The sequence below is a fragment of the Perognathus longimembris genome, chromosome 6, assembly GCF_023159225.1.
Source record: "Perognathus longimembris pacificus isolate PPM17 chromosome 6, ASM2315922v1, whole genome shotgun sequence".
NCBI lineage: Eukaryota > Metazoa > Chordata > Mammalia > Rodentia > Heteromyidae > Perognathus > Perognathus longimembris.
In genome coordinates this window covers 81,068,893-81,091,625 of record NC_063166.1, presented here as the reverse complement: position 1 = coordinate 81,091,625, position 22,733 = coordinate 81,068,893, and the positions used below count along the sequence as shown (strand labels likewise).

At 46.4% G+C, this 22,733-nt stretch overlaps 1 protein-coding gene across 1 annotated transcript in view; it reads right to left on the bottom strand.

Moving 5' to 3' along the window:
- The window catches only part of Dok5 (docking protein 5), a 105,539-nt gene extending 99,802 nt beyond the window's left edge, over window positions 1-5,737 (bottom strand). The window contains exon 1 of the mRNA XM_048349643.1: window positions 5,562-5,737. Coding sequence (XP_048205600.1) covers window positions 5,562-5,627 — 66 coding nt within the window. The 5' untranslated portion in view covers window positions 5,628-5,737. The remainder of the gene's footprint in view (window positions 1-5,561) is intronic.
- Window positions 5,738-22,733: the final 16,996 nt, after the last annotated feature.

Below are 22,733 nucleotides of genomic sequence, written 5' to 3'. Positions count from 1 at the left end.
GCAATGTTAGCCCAAAGCCTCCTGCCCTTCAAGAGGAAAAGAGACCCTTCACAACTCACACAGTGGGGTGTGTGTGTGTGTGTGTGTGTGTGTGTGTGTGTGTGTGTACCTAAACTTTGAAACAAAGGCATAGGATGATCCTATTCTATGTCTATGATGGTCATCTTAAGACTGAGTCATATTACAATGACTGTTTTGTCAGTTTATCATAAAAAATGTAGATTTCTAGGAGCATGACTCGGGTGGTAGAGCGTCTGCCTAGCAAGCACAAAGCACAGGGCCCTGAGTTCAAATAGCAGCATGGAAAACAAACAACAACAAAGATCCCCAAGCATTGCAAAACCTCAAATGAAAGACTCAAACTTCTCTGGCACACGGGGACAAGTGAAACAGCAAAATGAAGTGGGGTTAGGAAATATTTCTTTCTCCAATATGGCCTTTAAGCATTTTTTAAGTCCATTCCCTTCCACCCAACAAAACAAGCCCTCCACGTTAAGAGATATGCCCTCTAGACTAATATGTCCACGCAAGTTGAGATGCTGCTTCTCCTTTTAGCCAGTGCTGTAATTTATGTGGACTGTAAAAAAAAAATCATCTTACAAAGGTGAATGTTTCTTCTATACTTAGCATCAATGGCGGCAGGCTTTGTCCTTATTTGTCCTTGTACATAAATTACTTCATGGATAGTAAGTTTGTTTTCCTAACTAAATAGCAATTTCAGAAATGATTGCTGTAGAAGTCACGAAAATAATAACTACCTAAGTGTCATCTTCTCTAACAGCACGAGTAACAGCGGCGCAGTAATAAATATTAATTGGGTTTTGATTGTGTTGAGCCCTTGACAATGATCATGTATGAAGTAAGCCTTAAGAATCTTCCTATTTTTACAGGAGACTGTGGCTGATAAATATTTATAAACTCAAGAAGTTGCATGGGCAGAGATGGGGTGAGCATTTCTAATTCAGTCTTCAATCTGAAACCATGCTCCTGAGCACTACCCAGCAGTAGAGTCTGTCTGTCTGTCTCTGTGTGTGTGTCTGTGTGTGTGTGTGTGTGTCTGTGTGTGTGTGTAGGGGGGCGTGTCTCTGGGTGTCTCCTTGTCTCTGTCTCTGTCTCTCTCTCTCTCCACAGATCTTCATCTGTGCCAGGCACTGCTGTAGGCACTAACAGACATATATCAAGAAAGGAGAAAACAACCTCAGCACTCGTGAGATTCATACTCCATAGAGGAAACAGGCAGTTGATAGAAGATACACAGACTAATAGATGGAGGGATGTGGAGTTGAGATTGGAAAGTCTAGTGGGATCGAGAAGGGAAAGCCAAAAACATTCAGAGTGATCTGAAAGGTGTGTGTGAGGAAAGGGGAGTGGAAAGATTGGGGGGGGTGGGGATACCTGGAGAAGCAACAGGCCAAGCAGAGAAGGAAGGAGAGAAAGCAGGTGCTGAGGCTGCCTGGTTCCTGGAGGCCGGGCAGCCACAGGACACAGCCTACCCAGCCTGCTGCTGCCATAGGAGTGGGCTGAAGGGAGGGAGGGAGATGCAGACAGGAAAACACCTTATGAAGTGAGCACCGGATGACAGAGAGGTTCTGGGTTGGTCCAGGGAAGCAGCAGTGGATGGCGAATGAGGGTGAGACCCTAGACGTATTACACAGAGAGGGCACACAAGGTCTCTTGACATCGACTAGACACCTCTCTCCCTCTCTCATAAACGAGTAGAGACAGTCCAAGGTTTAGAAGCAGGTTGCGACCTCTGTGAGAAATCCACATGGAAATGTGGGGTAGAGAGGAGAATTTAAGTGGATTTCCAATGGTCTAAATTAATAGTTCTTGGCAGATAGGTTCAGAGAATGGCTATTGGAAGGCAAATGATTGAAGCACTCCATACTCAAAACGAAAACCAGTCTGAGACATTAAGCACCAAGGATTGTACTGTAGGCCACCCTGATCAAGGCTGACTGGAAAATGCTCTCCTGTGCAAGAAAAGAAAGTAAAGGAGGAAGACTGCTTAAACCACCCCTGTACATACCACAATCGGCGGGCTAATGACCTGCAAATCGTCTATTTCACCACTCATCTACGAAGAAATTTTCATTGTCCTTGGAGAATTAGATAATTATAGATAGCAGCTCCCCTCCATCCCCATCCACTCCCCAAATAGTAACATCAATGTTCCTGAACAAATACTGTACCCAAGGCACAGTGTGAGATTTCCATGTATCAAGGCAGACTAAGCTGGAGAAGGCAGAGCTTCGTATACTCAGAATTAAATGAGATGAATTTCATTAAGCTTTAGGATGTTTCCAGAAAGGAGTCTGTGTGTGTGTGTATGTAATCTATATAACATATACCATATCAATCAAATATATATCAAATATACATACATATATATTTGATTGTTTATCACAAAGTTGGGGGTCCTACCTAAAGGTGACCAGTTATCCATGGTCCATTTGAATGGAAATCATCTCAGGATACTTCCCGTGACTGAAAAGCTACATCGTTATATGAAACATAGGTACACGTATCTTCTGTAAAAACTTCATCCGAAGAGGTAGGGAAAGCCAGAACTCAATAAACATTTGTGCTCTCGTGAAAGGTGTTCACTATGAAGAAGTGAAATGAGAGGTGTGTTTACCTCAATTAAAACATTACACGGTGTACACATACATGTATTAGAATGAACAACTCCATAGATGGGGCCATTGTATGTTTTATGTATCTGCTGAAACAAATTTAAATAATTATAAAAGAACATTCCTTAGACAGGAAGAAATCAATAACCCCAATAACCTTCCCCAAGTGCTAACTCATCTTTAATTACACAGAAGAAAATACAAACAGAATCAATGCTATAGTCTTCCATCTCATGTTCACCAGTGGTATTCGTTATATTATTGAATGCTCCCATCACTTAAACACCGTACAGACCAGCAGACTGGGGTCAATAAAGGTTAAGGGTTAGGGTCACAGGACTAAGGAGTAATGCAAGCAGAATGTGTCCTCATCTCTTTATTTGCTAACCTGAGAGAACATTCCTTCACAGGACAGCTGCTTACCACAAAATACTGTTTTCTGGTTTAATTATAAACCCACCCCTACATGGTTACAATCCACAGATGGCTGTCTGGATTCCGTTAATGAAATCACTCTCACATTAGTTTCTAAAGAGGGTCGCAAAAGGCAAGGTCAGGCATTCACGGGATGGTTCTTTGTACACACCAACATGCATTGTTGCCAGGCATACAGCCCCTCCTCTCTGTGAGATTTACACGAGTGCACAGTACACATGGCGCGTGCTGTTCTAGGCTATGTGCAGCCTAGAGCAACACCACCTACATGCCTGACAGAGTACACGGCGCTTGTACTTCCAGCTCCACCAAAACTAGTTAGTATTGTGTTCTCACACCTCTGTGGTTGCCTCCTCTGTAAAATCACACCACAAGAACACTCAAAATATCAATTACTGATAAAAAACCAATGCTACCAAACAGGCGAGATTTATCTGATCACTTTTCTTCAGCCCTTTTTCTCCAGGAGCAATAACTCAAGGGAGAATCTCCTGTCAATGTGACTATGAACACAGAAAAAAAAAAAGTGGCTTAAGAAAGTATGTGGTTCAGTATCAAAACCCTGTAAATAATGACCAAAATGCAGACTAAAATGATATTTCCCTTCCTCCTCCTTTCTTCAAATATCTATCTATGAATGCTGGCATATGCATAAGATGACATTGTGTCAATTATGATAATATAGAAAAAAATAATCTCAATTACGGTGAACTCAAAAGTGATGGTAACCAGCACATCAAATAAATCACTATGTGTCACAATTTGGCATCCACCCTAATCCTCATGAATAATTCATAGTTCTGCATTAATAATGCATGCCATCTTCCTGTTGGAATGCTGTCAAACACAGAATGAAAGCCTATTACCAATTCCTTCCATTGACATGATGGAGTAAGTGTAAAATTAGAATGCAGGTCTTTAAGGCTCCTTTTAGAACAGTAATGCACAGCCAGCCCACAGAGTTAATCACAAACCTGGAGAGCCTTACTATTTGCTCCTTGGTAAATAACCCCAGAAATGACTGCTTTGCTGGTGAGAACATTTGCATGGCAGGCCAGGGAATCAATGAGATGTTAATAGAATGGATGGAGATTGGTTAGTTTTGTGACATTTCCCCCTCACTTTTTAATTTATACAGTCACAAAAACAACAATAACAACCCAAATATGCTAAAAGACTGTAAACCAGCCTGGTTGGGGGTGTGAGGGGCAAGTAAAAAAAAAAAAAAAAGAAGAAGAAGGAAGACCAAACAAAAAAATCAAGCAAGAGTTTTATGATAGAGATTTTTTTTTTCTCCTACCAGACATTCCTTCCTAGTTTGGTTGACTACTGTGAAATTTCTTTTCCATTTTCAGTAAAAATTATCTGGCACATAAGAAGAAGAAAAAGTCCAAAGACGAAACAAAAGAAAGCTGGCGTTGTGGGGGACGACATTGCGCCCATCACTCTGGTCGGAGGGCGGCGGGGGGGGGGGGGGGGCGGTGGATTCTACCTCAGCAATGACACCATTACTTGGGACTTTACTAAGCAAACTTCCCCAGCCTCGTCGCCTCCCCCGTCCTCCCCCGTCCCCCTCACTCCAAAGCAAACCATTCACCAAAACAACACTAAAGGCCAGGAGAAATGTGGTCGTCTGAAATTAAAAACAGAAAGTCAGCCCCCCCCCCTCCACCCCCACCCCCGTGGCTCCAGTATTCCCTGGCCATCACTTAAGCCCCAGGAGCCCCGGCTGAGTTGTGTTTTGTCCTCAAGTCCCCACAGTCAAGTGCAAAGAGGGTGTTCTCATGAAGGAGCCACTTGGTGTCCACATCCTCGGTCCCCCGGGGTCCCTTCGCTGCACGCCTGCGTTCATGCATTCGTTCATTCATTCATTCGCGCGGCTCACATTTGGGAAGCGCTCTCTGGGCACCAGGTGCCAGGTTCCCCCACTGGACGGTCTCCCCGCGGTGGTCTGGGATGCGGATTACGGAAATCCATCACCCGGGTTCAGGGAGGAGGGAAATTCAGATTTGGGCACCTGCCCAGAGGCCAGTCCACCCGGCCTCTCTCCCTCTCTCCCCGCCAGCCCCTGGGACTGAGCCCAGCACCCGCAACCCGAGGAGACCTTTCCGTTGGCAGGAGCTTCTTCCTGCGATCAGGGGGGCGCTGATGTGGCTCCCGGCGGAGCCTCCGCTCAACCCCGGGAAAAGTGAAGTCGGCGGCGGCGAGGGGCCTGGGCGCCCGGGGGTGACCGGGGGGGGGGGGAGATCGGGGGGATCGGGGGGCCTCGCGCCGGCCCCGCGCCCCGCCCGCCCCGCAGCGCCCCCCCCCCACGCCCCGAGTGGGTGGATGGGCTCCGGGGGCGGCCCCCGCCGGGAAGCCCAGTGCTTGGAGACAGAGATGGGCGCGTTGCTCACCGCGCCGCCGGCCGGGGATGGGGGGGCTGCGATCGGGGGCTGCGCGGACCCCAGGGACCGCGCCGCCCTCCCGGGGTGCCGGCCCGGTACTCACCCCCAGCCGCCGGCTCCGGATCCTCACGTACCCCTGCTTCACGATGTCGTTGAAATTGGAGGCCATCCCGGACGGACGGACGGACGGACGGACGGACGGCCGCGACCCCGGCCCGGGCGCGCGCCCTGCGGCTCGGGGAGCGGAGCCCTGCGGGCGGGGTCCGGACGGCGCCGGGGGCGGGGTGGAGGGGGGCGGGGGGGGGGGGCGGGAGGGAGTTGAAGCGGCGACGCGGCCCGGGGCTCGGCTCCCACACCCGCTACGAGGCGCGCATCCCTTCCTCGGCGCCCCGAACCCCGAAAGTGGGCGGCAGACGGCGCGCAGCCACTTTGGGGTAGCGAGGCTGGGGCGCCGCCGCCGTCAGCTGACTCCGCGCGCGCCGGGGCGGCCAGGAGGAGGCGCGGCCTCTCGCGACTGAGGAGGGGGGGCACCGAAGGAGGAGGAGGGGGGAGGGGAGGGAGGAGGAGGAGCCAAGGGGGTCCTGGCACCGCCCCGGCCACCCGCGAGCGCACAGCCGCGATCCCCCAGATCACCCATCCGCCCCCACCTCTCCTGAAGCCCCCTCCCACCCCGTGGTCCCCCCCGCCGGGAGTCCCCCAGCCCCTGCACCTCCCTGACCCCCCCCCCCCCGTCTGCTGTCTTGCCCGGGGGCTTGTTTGGCGAGGAGAGGGAATTTCACTCTTTTTTCCAACCAAGGTCTCCCCCACCTTCCTTCATCTCTAACCCTTTCCCCTGAGTTCTGATTTTGGGCTCGTGTCCCCAGAACTAGGAGGGGTTGTACTTTGCTCTGACCTTGGCTCAGGAGAAAGGGTGGGGGCCGGGGGGGGGGACACGGCTGGAGCTCTGACCTCGCCGGGGCTCCCCCCGGGCACACCCGGGCCCAGGCCTCTTCTGTATCAAGTTTCCCACAGGCGAAGATTTGGCCCCGCGCTGCGCACCACGGCTGGAGCTGACCAAGTGCCCAGGAAACCCCGGAGGTATTAGGATGGGCACTGGGTGCCGGACCATCCTCCGAGCCCTCGGCGCGGTGGATTCGTGCCACTTCGAGGTGCAGCAACTTGGTGTACGCAGTAGGCCCTACTTCCTCTCTGGGATCCTGGAAAGATGCCTCTGACACGAAGATGGGGAGGAAGACTGGATGCGCAACAGCTGCTTGGCCTTCCTGAAGCAAACTGGGGTTGATCAGCGCTGACGAGTCACATAGCACGTGCGCTGAGCGTTGCTACGGGGAAACCGAGTCAAGGTCTAGCGTCCGTGCTCCGCAGGAAGTCAAGCTCAGAAGAGCGAGGCCCTTGAGAATTAACTGCCCACTATCCCCCACCGACCGCCCGGAGCCTGGAACTGAAGGTGTGCACGTGTGTGTGTACATGTGCACGTGCGTGTGTGCCAGCTCTGCTCCCATACACTGCCCTATGCCCCCCGTGGGAAAGCCGGTGTCAAGGGGGTACAGTTATCAGTTTGTCTCCAAGGAAGATCTTTCTGATCTTTTTGTGATGTCCCCAGAAGCAAAGAAGGTTCCCAAGGTGGACGGTTCCTGATCTGTAGTGACCTTGTCCCGGGCTACCAAGCAGCCTCCTCCGTCCATGGAGTGGATTGTTTGCAATGCCCTAGAAAGCCTTCCAAGAACAAGACGATCTGAGTTTTGCCTTTCTCAAAGCGAATATTCATTTTAGTCACCCTGGTTTGACGGTTGTTAGTCAAGAAAGAAAAGCACCCAAGAATGTGTCATAGGAGAACCGAGACTAAATCGAGACACTCAGAAAGCAAACGTCTGAACAGAACTCACTCGGCTGTATTGTAAGCCATCTGCTCTGTCTTTGTGGTATTCTCCTAGGAGTTGATACTGTAAATTTAATTTTCTCACCCCCAAAAGGAGGAAATGGCAAAGTCATTTGGCAAGTTCTTCTTAAGGGGTTAACAATTAAAAATTAATAAAAGCTCTGTCTACAGTTATCATCTACGTTAAGTATCCAACCATCTATCATCTGCACACCGGATCTACAGAACGAGAGAAACAAAGAATGGAGAAATGAAAGCATAAGGAACTTGCAGGCACAAGAATAGAAATACGAACAGATTAAAAACAAGCTGAAGTTGATTCCTTGATAGTTAAGGGGTAAGATAATACACATCCGCTTCCACAGGTAAATAAACTAGACGTGAGAAAAATAGAATCGAACTGGAAAGTATAAAACGAATTTAAGGAGATGAATAATTGCAAGATTGAGCCCAGTCTATGTTGTTATTTATTTGGTAAGACCAAACCAATAGATGAGGAAAACATGCCGACTGCGTGCTATTCTCAGGACTGCCACTTACACGTCTCCAAATTATGTGGTATAAGATGGGACAGTCGTGCTTAAGTGCACAACTACACCACAATATTCTGAGAGGTGTGGGGTCCCGTGCAAATTAGCCTTTCTGGAAATTAAGCTGAAACAATTTTTAAAATCCTTTCCTATTTCACTTTAATGTGGAACGTTTAGGATGTCTTGCTTGAAGTATGCCTTTCTGCTTGTCTCTTCGGCTTCCAGGTGACCTTCCAGAACACACAGAACAATCAGACCCAAGTGCGAGAGGGAAGCGGACCAAATGTGTATGACTCTGCGAGCCAGAGATATGGAGACCCTGGAACCGAAGTGAAGCTGCCACGACAGATCCCAAATGGCAGTGACTCAAGTTGCCCCAAAACTTACTTATTTCTTATGTGACAAACCAGGCTGGGAAGGTTGTCCTGGATAGGAGACAAGCTCATGATGTCATGTCAGAAGACCCATGATGTCATCCAGGAACTAGGCTCCCTGGTCGGTCTTAGCTCCTCAGGTCACAGTTGCCCTCCCACAAGCAAGGTGCTGCCCTCCCCCTGGAGGGTGGGAGGAGGGAGGGCGTGGGGGGAAGCAGGAACTGGATCCACGGCTTGCAATCATCTCTCTCTCCTACATCCCCCAGGCTCACAGTTTGCCGCACCTACCTCCAAGAAGCGCAGAGAGGGCAGACTCCTCTGAGAGCTAGCTTTGTGTTGTCATGACAAATGCCATGTAAAGAGAGAAATGATTTGCTCTGGCTCGTTTCAGAGGTTTCGGTCCATGGCCTGCTGGTTTCGTTCTTTCCAGGCTGTGCTGAGGCAGAACATCATGGTGGGAAGGTGCATGAAGGGTTGCTCATCTCCTGCTAGTCACAGGACGCAGAGACAGGCAGAAAAGAGGAGGCCCAAACCAGGATATGTCCTCCAAGAACACCTGCATTCTCCAGGGAGGCCTCATTTCTGAAAGTTTCCTCTATCCCTCAATATAGCCATAAAATTATGAATCCATCAGTGAGTTACCCCATAAATTAGGAGGTCAAGGCCCTTAATGACCCAACTATCTCTCGATGATTGAGCCCACCTGCCGTGGGCCAAGCCTTCCATACAGGAACCTTTTGGGGAATAGCTCATACCCGGCTTTGTCTCTGAAGGATTACCAATTGACAGTGGTTGGATGGGTTAACACTTTCTGCTTCACCAGGACCATCCACGCCTGCTTACTTACACCAAGGGCTTTCCTTTCCTTTTAAACCACCCTTGCCTGTGCTGTTTGGTCACCATGAGTCCCAAGGAGTCCTGTCGGTGGACTGTGACTGGAAGTTCCAAAAGTCCGAACGATACTTGATGAGTTAATCCCAGATGAACCAAGAAAATTCTGAAAGATGTGTGTGGCATTATAAAAACTGAGAGCCCACTTGAGCTACAACTATGCTGAACTCAGAACGCCCCCCCCCCCCCCCCGCAAGGACTCCTGGCCACTGTTTTTTGTTTGGTGTTGTGTTATTTGGGGCTGTTTATTTGGAGTTATAGAAGATGCCCTCCCCAGCACTGGGACTAGAGGGCATAAGTGAGAGAATAGGACATGAAATTTAAGGAGGCTCTCCCTGTCAGGGGTATGTGAATGCCTAGGCTCCATGTATGTGACCCTGAGGGTGCATGCTTCCTTAAATCATGCAATTGCCTTGTGCTAGCCCTGTGCCTGGTACTGGGCTTCTTTGGGAATCTGGAGAGTAGGCTCTTCCTTTATGTGGGATTCTTGTCAGAAGGATACCAAACTAGGTCGTGCACTGAAATGGAACCTTCCCACCAGAGCATCACAGAACCTTAACACAAGCATACCTTGCTCTACCACATTCAAAGTAGGAACTCACTCTAGCTGAAATTTAGAAGCAACCCTTGCCCTGCCGTCTGCATTCCGTTGAGTCACACTATTTTATTACTCCTGAGATGCTCAGGATGAGAAGTGGTGTGCAGAACTCCAGAGGCTTCGGCATTTCTTCCCGAGCAGGTGATAGGCTCCCGAGGACTGTCAGAGGAGAGTGTTGTCTTTTCACCAAGTGCCCCCAAAGCACCGAAGGGCAGAGGCTGGCATGGCACTTCTCCAGCATCCTTACCAAAAATAACTTGGACTTTGCCCCAGGCCTGCTCTCCTCACTGGAGCATATGCAGTCTTTCCTTTGGCAAGCTAAGGGATATGATCTGGCTGCCCCCACGCAGGGGTGGGACTCTGCACTCGGCACCGAGTCTCCCTTGCTGTGAGCTCTTACCCCTGACAAACCAGGGTGGCTTGGATTGGCACCAGATACGGGGGAACAACAAGAATGCTGCTTCTCTGGTTTGCTACCTGACTCCTTCTTTCCCGTGTTCAGCTCATGTTTTCCAAGCCCACGCTGTGGACGGGGATTGTCCACAGTGAGCTTTCACTCCCACCCAGGCAAATGAGGCTTCACTCCCCATGAAGCCTACATACCAGTAGATGAGAGAGGGAAAAGTAAATAAGCAATAACCTACACTTGGCCATACAAAGGAAAGTTGCACTGTGCTGTGTGGTAACAAGGAGCTACTTTAGCTATGGGAGAGGTGAGCAAGACGTCCGGTCTGGCAACAGGTCACCTCTAAGCTAACATAGGAAAGAAAGATGAGAAGCAGCTACGGAACTGTCCAAGCAGGCACATTCCAGAGAGAGAGGCTCCAGCTCGAGAGAGAGAGAGAGAGAGAGAGAGAGAGAGAGAGAGAGAGAGAGAGAGAGAGCTTCAAAAGGCTCTCATGCAAGGGAGAGTAGAGTAGGGCAAGTTCAAGGTGCTGCTGGCAGGCTAGATCCTCTCAAGCTCACAGAGGAAGGCAGGCGTGATTGAGGGTAGGGCCCTGCAGCCTTGTCCCAGCTGGATGCAAGTCAGGACATGTTCAAAGGTGGGAAATCTTCATTTCTTCTTTTATCAAAGAAAGGAGATGATGCAGGGTGCCAGTGGCTCACGCTACCCAGAAGGCTGAGATCTGAGGATCGTGGTTCAAAGCCAGCCCAGGCAGGAAAGTCCATGGGACTCTTATCTCCAATGAACCACCAGAAAACCAGAAGTGGCACTGTGGCTCAAGGAGTAGAGCGCTAGCCATGAGCTGAAGAGCTCAGGGACAGTGCCCAGGCCCAGAGTTCAAGCCCTATAACCGACAAAGAAAAAAAAAAGAAAGAAAGAGAGAAAGAAAGAAAGAAAGAAAGAAAGAAAGAAAGAAAGAAAGAAAGAAAGAAAGAAAGAAAAGAAGGAAGGAAGGAAGGAAGAAGGAGATCATGAAGGAGCATCTGTAAATGTATGTATATATGTGTGTGCATAATATGTGTATATATGTATAGACATCTGTATATACATATAATACATGTGTGTTTATACATATATATGTATTTTTAATAAGGAAATTAAGGGAGTAGACTAGAAATGGTGACATTCTATAAAATTCCACTTCTACAGTTCTGTTAAACCAAGGACCTTTGGAAAAAGAGAACAAGAACTGGGAGGAGAAAGTAAACACATACCATATGGAGCACAAGCCGTGATAGCTATGGAAATATTAAAACTTCCATGGTTTTTACCCCAATCCTTAATTCCAACTCTATAAATATATACCAAGGCATGAATAGTGAGTTATAAGACGGCACACTAAGCTGGGTATGGTAGTACATGTCTGTCACCCATCATCTGGGAGGCAAGGCAACAGGAACACTGATGTGTGTACACAGGCATGGCTAAATAATGACCCCCAACAACCCAAGACCTGGGGTGCAGCACTAGGCAGAGCAGAGCTAACAGAGCTTACAGAAGTCCTAGGGCTTTGGGGTTTGGTTTGGTTTGGTTTCCGTGCAACCTGCAGAGTAGTTTGAATAAACTTGGAAATCCTCCTGCTCTTGTCTTGCCTTAGGAGCTGGTATGCTGCAGGTCCCCAGGTAGGAAACAATGCTTGTTCCTTCTTAGATTCTGTAACTTAATTACAGAGTCGCCTGCTAGGAGCTCTTGCTGGTCAGATGACACCCATCCAACCCCAGGTCTCCTGTGCTCAGGATTATGTCATGTTGTCTGCCCTTGCAGGAAGTCCTCGCCAGAGGCATCTGTCTTAGGAGAGACGCTGAAGGTCCCTCCACTCGGGGAAAGCCCCCTAGAGCTGCCCCCTCATGCACAGCCAGTCAGCTCATTTCCAGGGCAGCCGCCAGGGGGCAGCTGTTCCTTGCCAAGCCTCCAGACAATTGAGAAAGGGGGCGGGGGGGGGGGGGGTTAATGCTGTGTCCTCTGCAGGCCACCTGGTTTTCTTAAAATGATTTCCTGCCTCCTGTCTACCTCACCTATGGAGAAGACCGGCTCTCTGCTCAAGAAATAGTCCTTCTTTCATGTCGTCTTTGGGCTGTAGGTACACGTTCTACCTGCAGACAGCCTGGTTCTGACTTCTTTTGGGCAGTCCCGCACAGATGGCCCAGCACCTTGCTTTTGAATGTTGTTTTCTAAATGTTTTCCAACCCCAGCCCTTTGTCACTCTGCTGAAATGAAGTCAATAGGAAGAGTTACATTTGCCTTTCTGTTACAAATCAATGTCACAACCTTAGAACAAAGGGAAAGCACCTGTTTGCTCATGGGACAAGAATTCTTTGAGCTGCATTTTGAACCAGCCATGCTAGGCCCAGAAGAGCAGAAAGAGTGGATGGAAAGGGACGAGACTCTGTGTCCTCCCAGAGTCGGCCATCGCTTAGGTAAGAGATACTCTGAGCAGACCAGAACAAGAGGCTGACGGTGCACAATTATTGCTGGAGACACACCTCCATGAGTCCTTGCAAGGTAGAAACAAGGAGACAAGGGCACACCCCTCCAGAAGGCAGGAGGTGGAGAAGTTAGCAAGTTGCCATAAGGAGGAGGCAGTTCTGTTAGCTAGCGGAGGGGTGCCGGGCTAACTCTAAACTCCCTTCCGTGTAGATCCTGGGCCTATTTGCCCCCTCCGTGTGTTCCCCTTTCACTCTCACGCATATCCTCTGGCCAGTAGGAAGTAATGCGGGAGCAAGGGCCACGGGTAAGCTCCTGATCGGTGTGGCCACGAGAATGCCCTCCCCCGCCCCATACTCGTCAAGGAGGCCAGGTATGCGTGGACATCTCAGAGTCAGCTTCAGGAGCTTCCCGAAGTTTTATTCAGGGGAGGGGTTTATATCACAGTAATGGCGGCAGGAAGAGGAGGGACTAACTGGGTAGTAACGATCGGCTGATGAACTGTCCATCACGATGATGTCACGGAACTTCCCGCAGAGGCGGAGATCATAGTCCCCCCAGGACCGGCCCCCTGGGCTCAGGCTGGCGCCATGATGGCACATGTGCTCACAGACAGAGGGCGGGGCTGGCTTAGCTCCCTCTTCCAGGGGAGGTTCCAGACCTGGGGAGAAGGTAGGAGTGGCTAACAGCCAAGCACCCCCAGGTCTTAAAGGTATAGCCATCCCCGACAGAGGGGGAACAGCAACACAAGCATCCTCCCAGCCAAGAGGGCAGAGGTGCAGCAAGAACAGAAAGAAGGGTTGTGGCTGGAACTGGAAGAGCAGGAAGACAGTGGTAGGCAAGGAATCCAGAGGGGATCAAAGAGCACCTTATTCACCCACCTGGACATGATAGATTATCTGTCTAGTAAGCTCCCATTTTTGTTTTTCTGAAATATTGTGGGTTTTTTTATGTAAAACAACCATCAGACTGGGTGGCGCTTCCTTGATGTTAGCAGTGATTACTCTTGGTGGTCAGAAGTGGAGGTTTTTCTTTTCTCGTGTGTGTGTGTGTGTGTGTGTGTGTGTGTGTGTGTGTGTTTAAATACGTCCCAAATGCCATGTTTTGAACGTATGAGTGACTGTTTCTGCGGAGGCAAATCTCCCATCTTGCATTTCCTCTCAGGATAGGAAAGCCACCGCGCACCTCTAGTGGACATGGCTGGAACACAAGGAAGAGTCTTAGGCTCAGCCGTCTCCCCTAGAAGGATCCCAGATTCTTTCTGATGACAAGGGCCCTCCTGTCTGTAGGCCACCGCTAAACCAACTCAGAAAATCCCAGGTCAACGCAGAAGAAAGACACCAGGGAGAGGTCTCCAGATAGCAAAGGCTTGGCTGCTGGTGCGACCCTTTTTCAGCATGGAACACTAACCAGTAGTTGTGGGAGGAGACAGAAAGCAGAGTCGCAGAGCCTCCTTGGCCCTACTCCCTTCCTCCCTGCCATCATGGCTCCCTGCCCCATGGCCAGATGTGGAAAACAGAGATAACTGGGACCAGCGGCCCTTCTGTGACGGTCTGCTGAGGTCCCTGAATAAATGCACCCAGAGCTTAAGGTCTGTGCCCGGGTACTCTGCAATGTTAGTTAATCCTCACGGTACCCTCCAATCCCTGCAGTGGCACCCACATGTCACAGAGGAGGGACCCGGACCCGAAACTGAAAGATGTGGGAAGCTGCAGAGTCAGCTTCAGTATTAGGTTAGTCACAAGCAGCCTCAAAGCCCAAAGACTAAACATCTCAACTCTCCCTTTAAAAATACCACTGTGGTTGTACAGGCATTTTGCCACTTCTCTGAATCAAAATCAATAGACATGAAAATCGACCCCCTTGAAATCAAGAGGTGATGCTTTCTTATTCTTTGTTCTGTCTTTTTATTTGCATGCTTGAGGATCATCCGTGTCATTGTGTTATTTCAATTTCGAATTCCTGTTCATCACTGTAGTGTTCTTCTGCTATCGTTCCACAGCTTTAACAAATATCTCAGATAATCAGCCTACGGAGGCTCTAGCTCATGATCAACTGCTCCATTGCTTGGGGTCTATGGTGGGGCAGAGCATCATGGTGGAAATGGGGAAAGAGCGAGCCAGGGAGAGAAAGAAAGCTAGAAATGGTTGTGAGCTTCATAATCTCTTTTGAGGGCATGATCTCAGTGACTTGGAGATCTCCAAAGAGGGACAGGGAGTAGTGGCACATGCCTGTAATCCCTGCTACTCGCAAGAGAAAAGTAGAGAGGCCAGCTCCAGGAAAAAGTGACAGGACCTACAGATTCAAGTGGTAGAGCCCCTGCCTAGCAAGTACAGGGCCCTGGGTTCAAACCCCAGTACTGCAAAGACAAACAAAAACCACAAGAACAACAAAATACCACCATGACAAAGATTTCTGAATGTGTCTTTGTGGGAACATTACCTTTTTCTCTCTTGGGTAAGTCCTTAGGAAACAATGCATGAGTTGTGAGGTATTTTAGCCTTTAGGGAAGTGTCGAGGCATTTCCGGAAGTGGCGAGCGGGGATGGGATATTCCCATGCACATCTTCACTCTCTATCCTGTTTCATCCCTCATCTGGAACGTGAGCCATTCTCAGAGCACCACATTGTATTTCACGCAGGTGTTCATGTTTTTCTCCACCAAGAAGACACGCCAGGCTTTTTCATCAGGAGACCCCTTCACCGAGTTTGAGCTCGATTGCAATTTAATCATCTTGTTCAGTGTAAGCGGTGTAAACAAGTGCAATGAAAGCTCTCATAGAAGACCTTAGAATGAACAACTTTTAATTTCTTCCATACTTCCTTGAAACGTTATTTTTCAGTGCTGGGGATTGAGTGCGTGCCTCACTTACACCAAGGCCTCTCGGCCCCTTAACATTTGCTATTTCAGAGGATCTTTAACAGAAAAAAAAAAAACTACATTCCTTTCAGTCTTCTCCAGTTCATCTCCTCCTTCCTCACACAGGAGCTGGGTTGATGGTTTTATGTGTTTCCTTCCAATGTAATCTACCAATAGAAACACATCATATTAAATCCTTATGTATTTAAAAATCACATATTTCTAGATCTATCTTTATTACAACTGTCCTTTTCCCTTGCTGTATTCTGTGGAGACCTAGCGGGTTGATACACATAGATCTAATTTTATTAAAATATTGACTCATAGCTGATTATACAACAACAACTTGCTTTATTTCTTCTTCCTCCATTGATGGACATTTAAACTATTTCCATTTCATCCCCATTACAAGGAACCGACCATAAATACTTATTCCTAAAATATGAAATAGGTTCATCATCGTAATGTTTTTCTTTAAAAAAAAAAACCAAAAACCTCTCAGAACCACTGACAATATCAGAATTCTTGAAGAATATAGGTGCTCTTGGGCTTTTATCTTTAATGAAATAAAAAACAAACCACAACAGACGTTCTAAGGAACTAATGTAATAAAAAAAAATTCTGTTTTGCAGAAACTCGGCAGGGAGGATCTAAACTAAGCTAATACAGTTTAAACATGTCTTTGATTTCCCTCATAACTTTAACTCTCACATTATTCTATTTACATCAAGTCACTGAACCCATACAATGATGAAGGACAGAAAAGGAACATTCACAACTTTGTGTTAGTGTTCTAGCAAACAAAGGTCATTATGGTACCTTTGTTGGCTTGTTTCTGTTGCTGTTCCTGCTTGGTTGTTTCTTTGAGCCAGCTCCTCTAGATTGACTTCAAAGTCAAGATCCTCCTATCTCAGCTTCCTGAGTACTGAGATTACAGCCCTCTGGGGTCCTTGCCTTCCTTTCCAAATGGCCTCCACACAGTCACATTTTTCCTTATACGTGGGATAAAATCCCCCTTCCCATGGCCTGGGTGTCAGATATGCCTGGATCCTGAGCCACCACCGCCTTCGTCCTGGGCATCAGAACTTTCTTACTATTAGCCTACAAGAGAGGGAGCGATGGAGGAAGGGAGGGGGGAGGGAAGGAAGGAAGGAGGGAAGAGGGAGGGAGAAGAGAAGCATGAACAAGGCCTGGACTCTACTGTTTCATATTCTGAGTGTTAAGTGAGTTGTTAAACAAATAGTGGAAACCTAGAATAAGCTCTCCATCCTCATCTCCCAACATCCTTCACAAGAAGAAAATCCGGGGGTCCCAGGACACACTACCCCTAAATACAACTGCAGATAATCAGAATATGCCACCCAAAGCATACTTTCTTTAGAACCTTTTGGGAGGTTGACCTCCCTGGCGGCTCTCCTCTTGCTCATCTATCTTCTGTGAGCCTTGTCATGGGTGAGCAAAGAGCTGCTTTTCCTCTTCTGCACTTGAAAGCTGTCAAGTATTTTCGATCGAGCTCTAAATACCAGCAGATGTATATCTAGGAATCCTGAATTCTTGCTTTCTCTCCTTGGACTACACAACACTGAGCAAAGGTGGCCACCTGTTTCAAGTTGTTCTCTCACACTTTACCTGGGAGGACATCTCCACACACCTACCCCATCCCTCTCCAAACCGATCTTTTGCTCTTCTGTGTAAACCTAGTGGGGGCTGAAAGACGTGATATGCTTCCTCCCGCACCGTGAGGGTCACAGCGGATGCCCCTATAGCCAGAGGAAGGCTAACAAGAGAAGAACATAGAAGATTTATTTATGCGATCAAAATATGACATGGCAGCCGAGACCTCCCAAATGAAGGACCAAAGCTGCAGGGATGGTTGTCTATTTTTGATGCTTAGGTTTTCAGAAGCACAGACAGCTGTGCAGAGAGGTGACTGAACAAAGGATCTCATGTACAGTCGCCAGGCCAAGGGGGAGCCAGCAAGCCTTCCTGCTCAGATTCTGAACACAGGATTCTCCACTTATCAAGCCAGCAACCACGCTGCGCTACAACCCTCTTCTGCTTTCCCTTTACATGTGACCGAGCTGCCACCTCGCGAACTGCAGGGACCTGGAACCTCAGCTTTGTAAGGCATCAGACCACTTTAGGATTATGAGGACCCACTCAACACGCCGGCACTGGTGTGACTATTATTTGAAGACAAAGGCTTGAGATTCAACAGATACGGGGGGGTGGGGCGGCAAATAAAATATCCTCCTGGGAACAGCTCTTAATCTGAATAAATAAAATCACTTGTAGGAAAGAAGGCTACCACAGGTCCTTCTCTTCCCATAAGAGAGAATCTGAATAAAACCTACTCCAGATTCCTCCGCCAGGAGAGTTTCTGGCCCTAAAGCGGATGGAAGATGCGTTCCTACTTGCATGAACACATATCTTGAGTTTTCCTACCTCCTGGATAGTCTCCTGAAAACATGCTTGTCTTTCCAAAAGGTTACCCATGTTCCCCTAGGGGCCTTCTCATCCTTCCCATCTACAATGCTGTGTATCTCTGTGTGGCGCTGTGTGGCTCACCCCTGTAACCCTAGCTACTCACAAGGCTGAGATCCGAGGACCACAGTTTGAAGCAAGACTGGACAGGCAAACCCATGAGACTCTTCGTTTCAACTAAACAGCAAAAAGCTGGAAATGGAGGTGTGGTTCAAGCGATAGAACACCAGTTGTGAGTGAAAAAGCTAACCAAAGGCTGAAGGCTCAGAGTTCAAGCACCAGTATAAACACACACACACACACACACACACACACACACACACACGACATATGTCAAAATTCAAACCATCTCTTTCAGTGACTGATGGCTGAGTTAGTTTGCACATGCATACACACATGCATAATTATGCCTTGATGTACAGTTTTCTCTTTCGTCTTGTCATCTGTTTTTGATTGAATATTATTAAAAATAAAAAGTGGAGAGGTAAATGATTACATTTTCCGCCCCCAAACCTATTCCCTAGTTAATTTTTATAATCCTAAAAATATGTTTAAATTTATTTCTATGTCATAACAAAAAGTTCTAAAATATAATTTTTGTAGATGAAAAAGTAAGCGATTTCTATTTCCCCTTGACCTTACGCTTTTAGTTTTTTTTTTCTTGTAAGACGTGAGATGAGATAGAATCATGATGATAAGGATGGTAATGATTTTATATCATATGTGGTTTTTTTTTAGTCATCATTTTTGGCACTGTTCAGAGTTTATGAGCCTACGCGTGTCTACAGTGGAAAGCAGCATATTCTGCTCCATATCAAGTTATCCTACATCTTCCGGTGTTGATGGAGATAATGTCAGATGTTTTATAATCTGCAGATTGTTCATTTTTCCTACAGCTTCTCATCCAAAAACTTCTTTTTGGAATTTGATTCCGTTATTACGTTGTATATACATTGTACTCTACGATTGTGTGTACTCTACTATTTACCTATGTTTTTCTTGCTCACTGCTCTTTTTCTGTGGTACAGGGCTTTGAACTCAGGGCCTTGCTACTTGCCGGACAGGCCTTGTCCCATGGGAGAGACACCTCTATTCCCTTTTGCTTTAGTTATTTCTTCAGATAGAGTCAAATCTACGCCCTATTCAGCCTGCTTTATAATTCTCCCATTTCTATTACCATTTAGCTGAGAGGATGTGTTTGAGTTACCACACCCAGCTCCTATTAATTGAGATGAGGTCTCTCAAACTTGTTGACTGAGCAGGTCTGGAATTGTGACCCTCCTGATGCTAGTCTTCCAAGGAGCTAGAATTACAGAAATGAACGACTGCTCGTAAATGTTCTTGCTTTGTCTTTTATGTTATCATTTTCCACCTCTGAATTCTTCACTGTGATTCATTCTGATGGATGGCAGGAGGTAAGCCTTTGCTTTTACCTTCAGCGAAGGAGCCTACGTATTCTTGCCAGTAACACGATATCATGCATCTAAATGCAAAGCAGGAGAAGGCTGTGTAAGGCATGCGCAAGTCAGTGGACAATATCATGAAGGCCTTCATCGTTTCCATGAATCTGACAGTGTGATGAAAAGGATCTCAGCAAGTTGGAAGGTCACCATCCTTAGGAAGATTGTTTTTCCTAAATAATATGTTTATTCTTCAAAATTTTGATAATAACAAAATCATAGTATTAATACTTTTCTTTAATAAACTTAAGATAATATATGTAATATAAGTAAAGAATTTATATTTCAAGCACTATAAGAAAATAAAACTATCTCATCTTCTGTAAGTTTAAACATTAATAAATGAAAAATACTTGGTAAGTATTCAGGAAAATTATTTTCATACACTCAGGCCCTCAAACATCAAATTTATAAAAAGCCATTGAAAAGATTCAAAAAGCAGCCAAATATTTGTCAAATATCCCTTAAAAGTGATTGTGAATATCTGTTGAAGTCATAAGTAGGACAATAAATTACACATTTAGAGCCTAAGAATAAATTAGTTCTATATTTACAACTCAAACAAAATACCAATCTTTAAAAAGCCTTTTGAACAGTTTGTTCTCAAAGGCATCGAGAATCTTCACAATGAAAGTATGCTTTCTTTCCGACCACTTCATCTGGTACCTCTTTAACCATTAGGCATAGATTTATTAAGAGCCTATTTGTTATAGTCCATGGAACAACCAAGACCCTGGAAAAATAAGGGAGTTACCGGCAATATGCACACACACACACACACACACACACACACACACACACACACACACCTGTATTTCCATAAATTTTGACCACAGGTGGTTAAAAGAGTTGTGTCCTGACCCATCAGCTGCCTGTGGGTGACTCTCTTCCATGATCAGGTAGTGACAGGAGTACCTGTGGCCTTTGAAAAAGATGAATTTGGGGTGCATTGATGAGGATACGCTTACGTGATCACAGTTGCCGGGTGTGGTCACTGGAGCTTTTCCTGTCTGTCCTGGTATAGGAAGTGATCGCCGGTGAGCATCGGCGTGGCTGAGCTGCCTTGTTGAGCAGCCTGACACAGGCAAGAACACATGGGAAGCACGAGCATGCATGCCTTGGACGGGAGAAAGAAGGCCTCGGGCATACAGAGGTAGGTGCTAACCGCAGACAACTCTGACACCAACGGAGAAGAAAGGACACACATCAGACACCAAAGGTCTCTATCATCCAAAATCTGCCTGCTGGCAGAGCAAAAATGACCGTCAAATGCACCGCACCTCTAATCTCCCCTTTGCTGGGAGATTCTGAGAAAAAATTTAAGAATTGCTGAATTCGTGTATAAACTGTACAGTAAACCTGGATTTTCCATAGGAGTGAAGCAAAAACTTCTGCTTCATCTACATTTTGTTCTCTGTCTACACGGGAGACATGACTTAATCTCTTCCTGAAAATTATCTTTAACAATGACCACTACTTTTTAAGTCCCTCTTTTTCCAAAGGGAAAGTTGAAACTATTCTAATTTTTGTTCCCTCATAGACAGTTTGACCTTTTCCTCTGGGCACAGGTAATTTTTTTTATCCTTGAAGATATGAAATTTAATCATAGAACAGTGATTTTATAATATAGTGAATTAAAAACTGTAGGTGACTGCTTCTAATTTTAGATAAAGCAAAAACCATTCTGATTGCCCTACTGGTTTTGAATCCTCTATTCTAGTGAAATGTGTAAATGTTATTAAATGCTGTTAAAATTACAACATAGTACTGCTTTTTACAATTAAAATAATTAAACCAAGCTGGGTGCCAGTGGCTCACACCTATAATTCTAGCTACTGAGAAGTTGGAAATCTGAGGATCAAGGTTCAAGGTCAGACCAGGCTGAAAAGTAGGAAGGACTATTTCCAGTTAAGGAGAAGAAAAAACTAGATTAGAGGCGAGGCTCAAATGGTAGAACACCTGTCATGATTGATAAAACTGAGTGAGAGAATGAGACTCTTAAGTTCAACACACACACACACACACACACACACACACAGAACCATCTAGAGTTACACAATGCCCAAGAAACATTGCAAAAGCCCACTTTTTGCATAATTATCTTACTTACTGCCCATTGGGTCTATTTTGATCCACTCTAATGGTACTAATGTTTTCTTAAATTTCAAGGATCAATGTTCTATGCGTAATATGCTACTTTTATCTTAGATTTGCTTTGGAGACAGATTTAAGATTGGTATAATATCATCAACTAAGTGTGTGTCCTCTCATGATGCCGTTTACAGTGTCCTAAGCTTTAAAGTATTGCATGCACTGGGGATATGGTCTAGTGGCAAGAGTGCTTGCCTCATATACATGAAGCCCTGGGTTCGATTCCCCAGCACCACATATACAGAAAACGGCTAGAAATGGCGCTGAGGCTCAAGTGGCAGAGTGCAAGCCTTGAGCAAAAAGAAGCCAGGGACAGTGCTCAGGCCCTGAGTCCAAGTGCCAGGACTGGCAAAATAAAATAAAATAAAGTGTTGCATGCTAGAATGCTCAGACTACAAGTTTAAATAAAGGAGAAGCTTATTTTTAGAAAATAGATGCAGTGTATCAAACTTGTTGATTTTCCTTGTCTACTCAAGACTTTTACATGTATTGCTTAAAATTACCCTTAATGAGTATATATTGAGTATATATATATAATATTTATATTGTAGTTCCGTGAATCACATGATGAATTGAAAGACATCATCACAAAACCAATCTATAGCCACTAATGTTGCGATCTCAAAATTGTTTTTCAAAGGCAGTTATCCAAGATTCTGAAACCTCTCCACTACTTTGTAAATGTACATGCATTCACATGCTTTTTAAAGAAATTCTTTAGGAAAAAGTTCACAGTGTTGTGTTAAACATTTTTTAAAAGATTGAAGTCGCAATAGATGAAATATTGTGACATCTTAATAAAAATGAAGACAAACTATAAAATCGATTTCTTAAACCTAAAAGCTGAGTTATGCAAGGCCAGGCATTGGTGGCTCACATCTGTACTCCTAGCGACACAGGAAGCTGAGATCTGAGAATCACGGGTCGAAGCCAAATCTGAGAGACCCTGATTGCTAATGAGCCACTGAAAAGCTACAAGTGGAGCTGTGGCTCAAGTGGTAAAGTGCCAGCCTTGAGCACAAAAGCTAAGGGATGATGCCCAGGCCCAGAGTTCAAGCCTCAGTACAACTGGCAAATGTTACCTCTGGGTCACGATTAAAGGGGTGATTTTAATCTTCATGTTTATGTTTTCCTATACTATATAACAAGCTTAAAATCATTTAAAATGAAAAAAATGATG